This window comes from Branchiostoma floridae, chromosome 2 (assembly GCF_000003815.2).
Source record: "Branchiostoma floridae strain S238N-H82 chromosome 2, Bfl_VNyyK, whole genome shotgun sequence".
In the NCBI taxonomy this organism is placed as follows: domain Eukaryota; kingdom Metazoa; phylum Chordata; class Leptocardii; order Amphioxiformes; family Branchiostomatidae; genus Branchiostoma; species Branchiostoma floridae.
This window is the reverse complement of record NC_049980.1, coordinates 19,983,170-19,991,068: the sequence shown is the minus strand read 5'-3', so window position 1 is coordinate 19,991,068 and position 7,899 is coordinate 19,983,170. Positions and strand designations below refer to the sequence as shown.

General features: G+C 38.2%; 1 protein-coding gene across 2 annotated transcripts in view; it reads right to left on the bottom strand.

The window, feature by feature from the left end:
* Positions 1-3,295: 3,295 nt before the first annotated feature.
* Positions 3,296-7,899, bottom strand: part of LOC118408258 (phospholipid-transporting ATPase ID-like) — a 30,602-nt gene continuing 25,998 nt past the window's right edge. For both annotated transcript variants that reach the window (XM_035808932.1, XM_035808924.1), the window contains exons 27-29: positions 7,456-7,701; positions 5,771-6,034; positions 3,296-5,398 (exon numbers count right to left, since the gene is read on the bottom strand). In XM_035808932.1, the coding sequence (XP_035664825.1) occupies positions 5,147-5,398; positions 5,771-6,034; positions 7,456-7,701 (762 nt within the window). In that variant the 3' untranslated portion in view covers positions 3,296-5,146. The remainder of the gene's footprint in view (positions 5,399-5,770; positions 6,035-7,455; positions 7,702-7,899) is intronic.

The following is a 7,899-nucleotide window of genomic DNA, read 5'->3' as shown; positions in this document are numbered from 1 at the left end:
ATCAGAATAAACGACCTTCCGTCACCAATCTCGGCTGACGCTACCAATTTGTAAAATATACACGCTCGGAGAAGAGCTGTCATTGGAGGAGACTACTTACGTCATATGAGTGGCATGATTATATGGCTGTGTGGCGGGGGAGCAGCACGGATTAATTCTATAGTTCGGACTTCGTCTGCAAACATCCCAATATTAAGAAAAGATCATGTAATAGTAGGAAGGAAAGGATTTAGACGAGGCCATGAATGGAACCGCGCGATGGGTCAGGACCTGTTCATACGCTGTAGTCACGCTCTTCTCTCGCATATTTGCTGTCTACGATCGAAGGCGCCATTTCAATTGAAGGCTGTACTAAGCTATTTAAAAGGAGATAGTTAAGTATTCGCCAATGTAGGCTCACATTTAAATGGATTTTATGAAGCACGTATAGAATGTCTCCAACGGGAAGGTAATAGATTAGCTTTAATTAACACCGTGGGTGACCGTCACTTCGATAACTAAGAGAATAAAAGGTTGAGAAGAAATATGCAAACGATTCCACTACATGGCAAATGGTGCTAGCTGTTCGGGTTCCCGTGTTTCAATAGACATATTCTGTCCTACTTACACGATGCTGATACTCAACCTAGCTCTGTTCAAAACTTGCATATATTATATATTCGTGCAACCAAACCATTTCTTGAAATTCTATAAAGGAGAAGTCGTGTGATTGTACTTTTTTTCTCCTGAAAGCCACCGGCATGTGTACACAAATGAGCCTTCCCTTTAAATATCTGTTCACATATATGCCGTATTGTTAAGTATATAAACTTGGCCGACAGTGACAGTTACTGATTAAACAAGATTGTATTTTGGGTCGAGGGGAGGGACAGTCATTAATTAAAATGCGGCTTCTTTTCTAAAGGTGTGAAGTTTCATCACATACGACGATACCGCGGATGTTACGAATCATCCCACTTAAGCACGTAGTGACGTCTTTGTTCAGGCCAGTGGTCCATTTGGTTGGCATGGCTAATAGATGTGGATCAGGCCATAACTTCCCTTGTGGGACTTTCGATTTTGACCTCCTGAACCTACGCCCAATAGTAATCAGGTTCTTCATTTTGCATATATATAGATATACTTATATACTTCAGATGGCAGGCGGACGGATTATCTCGGTCAAGGTCAAATGTTCAATATATACTTACACGTGACGTCACGTCCGCCATGAATTTCAGATGAACCTGAGTCAGACCAATGGATTGACATGGTTATGATGTCATAATTAAGTGAGCGTACGAATTATACATGAGCATTCAGATTCAAATTTAGATTCCAGATTTGATACTCCAACATGGTAGGGGACTACTTCATAGTCACGTGAGTGCAAATGCCCATACAGCAGATTCTAAAACCTTGGCGAAAATAATTTATATTGTAAACATTTATTTTTGCGTCCATGAATGAAAAACGTTCAATCCACATACATATTCGAGCGGTAATGAAAGTGTTACATGAAATTCTTATCCTCCTTAGCAGGCTCTATGAGACGGACTGTTTTTTTTCCTGATGCCACTTCAGTTCTATATTATTGCACTTGGTTTCTATTGAAATCGGTTTCTTATTGCTTGTCCAGCTAACGAAAGCAGCACCGACTCCTGGAACCTTCTAAGTAGGCTAAGAAATTCATGTCTCGTACGTTGGAGTTTCTATTCTCTGTCCTTGGTGCTGAAGTGGGAGACGTTCTGTGTACTTATATCCGTGAAACATTACATAACTTTCTTCTCACTTAGTGGTGGGGGATTTACGATGTTCAACCGACTGGTGTAAGTATGCACAACCTTTGGCCGTCAAAAACGGTCAACCGACCATATTTCACTTTAATTCAATGTACCAAGCTGTGGGGAAAACAGAACTTCACAGGAGGGAGGAAAACATGTGAGAAAATGGCGAAGTTCAAATTGTCACGAACTTTCCTCTCAATATCTGCTCGCAGGATTTTTTAAACAGGCTTTTTACCGATAGTATCATGCACATCCGGCACATGTCAGATACGATCAGTTCTACACATCAACCCGGCACCACCCCCATCGTACACTGACATTGATATCAGAAGAGAACCTTCCCTCGCGACACTATCTGCCCTTTGTGCCCTAGTAGCTAATGTAGGATAAATGACATTATGTCTTTAGGAGATACCGACCACAATGCATTCTCTTTGCGTGTCGACAGCCTTCCCCACGGCCAGTTATAAGGTCTTTCAGCAGTGGCAGAGAAAAGTTAATCTCACCTTCAAATGCTTTTAGTAGAAGTACTTTCGAAGTGTGACGAATGTTCACCCTCCCACACAGCAATGCCTTGTCAACCCTTTGTGGGAGGGTGCGAATGTTCTCTGCCATATTAGCCTGGTTACCTGACATTAGGGCTAACGGTTGAACTGAATCGTGAGTGCCAAGAACAAACTTTCAAGAACAAAGACAGAGTTACTTTGTTGTACAAAGTTTTCTCCTTCAAAATGCGTCCAGAAGAGACTGTCTCTTTCAAACAAAGACCATGTCTGCCATGTCTGTTGCACATCTACACGCACAGCATCCAGGTATTAAACTCTGTGGCGTGTTTATATGATGGAAACTATGGTCATTCCCTTTTAATCCGTATATAGGATCTTTTAAAGCCTATGAAGTTAGGCTCTTCGACCAGAACTGAGCATAAAACATCACATTTTGGATAGTTAAGATATTGGAAGATTTAAAGCAGTTAGCAGTTATTTTCTTGTAATACTGATTGTTTGGATTGCGAGTTTCTTTCGATTATGCATGTCACTTAGCTAACATTCAACATTCAGACTGATCCTGTTAATCAAAATTAGCAATTCAAGTCCAACCAATGAGAGACTGGCTGCAGGTCAATCAAATTATAACATATTAACGTTAAGACAAGGGTGGGTGGGGCTTTGTGATCCATCCATATAGAGAGTTGACAAAATCCAAATAAAATGAGGTACTGAACAAATTACTTAACCATTTACTATCAAAGTACTGGCCAAAAGTTTGTGGATTTTATAAGTTCATATCTAGATTTAATCAAGCTTAAGTTTAGAAATAATATTGCAACTATTGTCCTATCAAATGATACAAACATTAACTTCCAAGTATGATATAGGTACCCCTACCCAATGGGCCAGCAGATGTTGATGACAAACTTAACCATCCTCCCCTGGTTAAATAAATATCATAATGTTGATTGCTGTGCATGTCCTGCTTACTGTCATCTGTCTGTTATGTGTAATAAAATTATCAACATACAACACAAATCATAAACCATATATCATATTTATTCCAATATCATTTTACAGTCATTCAGGCCACTGTCCTGTTTTACAACCTTAAATCTGGGGCATCACACTTAAAATGCTGCCCACATTTATCTAGGCACTCAGTCCAAAGTTCCTTCCATATATTTCTGTGATAGCAATAGGAGAAAAAAAACTGTCCCCAAGAAGTCTGGAGTACCAAACTTCAGAAAAATACTTTTTCTTCATTCTTCTCCACCTGTTTAATTGTAACAATCAGTGTATTTCAAATTCTTGCTAAAATTCAAGTATATGGATATTTTCCTTATGTTTGTGGCAGAAAAGTCCTGAATGGAGATTTCAAAAAAAAGCTATCAAAATTGTAAGATCAGAGTGTGAAGATTACAAGTATTTTTCCTGAAGCCCGTATATGAAATTGTTTCAAAATGCAAGTTTCCATAATCTTTCTGCAACAGTAGGTACACTGTATCACATAAAGTATAAACTATACAGATCATTGTTCCCTAATCACTTCACCTCCACTTTATTTATGAAATAATCTGACATGAACCAAAGATGATACCAAATACTACCTGAAGATGTTACAAAAGACATTTTAGCTGCTTTGAGTGACAAGGTGCAAACATTTTTCATACACAAAACAATCACTATTGCAATGTGATTATTCATTTATAGCAACGTGCAAATCATAAAACATTGCACCATACAGAAACTGTCTTAAACTAAATATTGCATTTGTTCCTACAATCTATGCAAATAAAATTCAGAAATATGTCTAGTGATTCATATTCCTACAAACAAATACAACACAAGAAGCGACATGGACAAATGATAAATGCACCAACACTCCAACAGCATATTTTACATTGCAATGATATGCTGTGATCCTAACCATTATAAAAATCTTAACATCACAACATCATATCTAAGTTGTAACTCATTGTATATCATAGTTTACACAATATAGAAATAGTAAAATCATTTCACAATATTTAATATGATATGAATATCAAGTGGTTCTTCAAGAGAAAGAGCAATATTCATGTCGAGAAAAAGTTTTAAAAACAGTATTACCAGTAGAGTGCTCACATTGATAGTACAGAAGTGAGAAATATTTTCCATTGTAGAGCACAGTAACAGGAAATAGCAGATGGCATTTGTTGCTTTCATCATTGTACAAGGTCAAGGTCCTTCTAACCTCAGACCAAAAAAACAACATTCAACCTTCTTTGACACATTTGCCCGTATCAATATTTTTTGTTGAATGTGTTTTTTTTAATCGAAACATTTGAAAATAAAACAGTGAGCTACAGCAGTGGCAAGACCAAGATATCACTTACTGCATAACACAGAATATACATGCGCTCACCAAGCCAAATGTTTGTCATGTTCAATTGTCTCCTTAAACATGCTAAATGTCAACATTGCTATGCAAGGAATTTACAATTTGAAATTTATACCCATTTCATACACTTTTGACAAAACTTTACTGTAGGAATAATAGATACATGAAGACCAATCAGATGCCTTCTTACAAATTCTAAGTAATCGTAAATCGTTGTTGTCAATTTCATGAAAGACAATTTCATTGGTAGAAAGATGTTGTCATTATTCTATAGGTTGCTTCTTGTAAACCTTAGACCCACTCCCCTATCTGCTAAAAATATAGCCTAGAATAAAATCCTCCATATTGTTTGCATCTTTTCTTCTATCTACTATAAAATGGGGAATCAAAAAGTAAGTACTACATAGTCTATACGATTACAAATTCTATAGATTCCAAGGCTTGCAAATTTGAAGCTAAGAATTGAGGAGCCATAGATTCTGAACTTAGTAGAGTGCCCGAGGGCTTTAAACGTCGTATGTCAAGTCCTCGGCTGAAGCTCTCTCTTTCAGATTGTGTTCTGACAACCTTTGGCCTATTTTCTTCTGTCTCATCTTGATTGTGCCAGATGTGATGAGTCTGCCAAAGCCTTCCTGATGGGCGAATGCATATCCAGATCTCCGAGAGCTGGGGCGATGGGAGAGACGGGAGGACTTCCGTCGTAGCAGCTGTGAAGTGGTTCGCTTGCTGGTCTTGGATAGTTGCTGTGCCAGCCGTATCTGTGCCATAAAAACATAACCAGTAACAATGATCCAATCTATGTAATGCTACGTGTCCTGCCAAAATAAAAGCAAGGCGAGGACCAATCAGTGACTTCTTTTAGAGTGCATAAAAATAAGGAGGGTAAAAGAGAGTTCATTAATCCAAACCATTCCTATCTTAACTACTTCCTCTTTTACAACTCTCTGATTGTAGGATTTTTAGCGAGGTCGTGACAAAAGTGACAAATATGACCCAAACAAGGATCTACAGCCATTTCTGTTAAAAGATAGCTGAATTATACAGTATCACAGATAGTACCTAGAATGTCCTCAAGAATGCCTTAAATCTGCTTTAATGAACCTATGATAGACTTTGACGATGTGACTCACCCTGTCTGACAGCGTCGGCCTGAGGTCTCTCATGAGGAACCTGATGGCCATCACCGGCAGCAGGCAGACCAGAACAGTCAGCAGCACTGTGAACCATAACGTGGGCTGGCCAAACACATTTCTAGCTACACCGACAAAGGGGAACAGGGCCAGCTTGTACAGACCGTCACTGTACACGATGAGGCTAGCACCGAAGTACCAGGCGATGCTTCCCCAGATGAACAAATGGTTGATCCCTGTCCAATATGCTGTATCCAAACCAATCTGCACAGAGAAACAATATGGTTAAAAACAAATTCAATATAAATCAACAACACAAAGTCTTACTAAGGCAACCAGATGACAGATGTAGGTGAGATTAAAAAAACTGACTGGAGGGAATGTTAGATTGCCAGCTATTGACTTATAATCCACAAAGAACAGTGATGCTGAGAAATTTCATCTAGAACATCTCATTATGTCACCAAAACATCTTGACTGAACTGAACTCTTGACAACGGAAATACAAGTATGCTGTGACCATATCAGTACATGTATATATATTATTTACATGTACAGTTGCACACACATCTTAAGAGCATTTTACAAAATGGCAAAGTGTTACTGAGGAACAAGACATGGCCCCTTATTTCAGAACCAGCAAATAAACTTTGTCTTTGTAATACACCTTGCAAGGCTAGAAACTACATGTAACGTTATGTCCCATAAGAACACTTCTATACTTAAAATAAATGGCATATAAAGTCATTTCAAGCTGACCAGAGAAAATTAAAAGAACTGTTTGACAGGATGATGATGTTTGACAGGAATCTCCATTCACATATCCTACTACTTTTTGTTGAAGGAATATGTAGTATTTTTAAAGTTGAAAATCTTCAGCCTTCTGGACACAGAAACACCCTGGTTACATGTCTCTGCTTTGATCAATGTTTGCTCAGGAGACACAATAAGCGCATGACCATGACAGTTACCATCAATTTGGCAGAACAAAATTGCTTTCTAGGCCAAGTCATCTATCAACTCTCCCAAGTGATTACTCTATCCATCATGCAAAAAAGTCATAAAAGCAATTTTGAATTTTGAAAAAAAAAATCAATTCTAATTTGATATAGTTTAGCAATAGTGGTCCAATTATCTATATTCACAAAATATTTTCAACATATTGCTTATATCACAAGCCACCTAAACACTAAAAAGAAGAAGAAGACTGTATCAGCACATTTCAGCAGAAAAATGCCCACAAAAGTGGCATGTTAGTGGGATTGAAATTACAAAGTTAATGACAATGGATAATCAATCATTTGTTAAGCAAGACCACACGATCACTTAATCTCAAAGCTGTCTTACAATTCTAATGAATATATATAATTTCACAGCCTTTTTCTGTATGCATATGTTAGCTGGTTGTTTATGTCAGCAGTAGATTACCTTAGGGCATATCTATAACACCAGAATCACACAGAGAAGTGCCCCTACTCTTGTTGATGAATTCTCAAGATGTGGCTCTCCTAAAACATCCAGCTCCACACCATCCCTGTCTCCTTCAACATAAGCTAAGAACTCAATTTTACACAACCTCATTTTCCAAAGGCCACAATACTGGGATCTGCTAGGGATTCCAAATAAGACTTTAAGTCAACAATCCAACCAAAATAACAAAAAGCATAAGAAATACTCCAGCTCACCTGAAGGCTGACTGTAATAACAAGTGCTGTCCCAATGGTCAGACCAAACACTTGATGAGACTCAAAGTCCTGCCCATCATTCCTCATGGCCTCACAGATAGCACCGTATGGTAAGAAGAACAGGGCCAAAGACGTCAGGACACCGTGCAACAGGCTGATGAGGAAAATCTTCTTGTTGAAGAAGAGGTTGTATTGCCCTGGCACGTACAGCTTGGGGTACTTGACACAATTGTCTTCATTCACATCCTGGTCAAAGAACAAATGCTAGCATTACTTTGAAAGTTCATCAGTGAAAATTTGGTATACAAAATCATGAAAAGGATCTTAATAATTTCCAACACAAAGACTGGACTTATTGAATTTTTCCCCATTCCTCTGGCCTTCGGCAGGATAATTGAAGAATTGAATGCTTAGAACATGTAACATTTAACCCTTTGCTCAGGT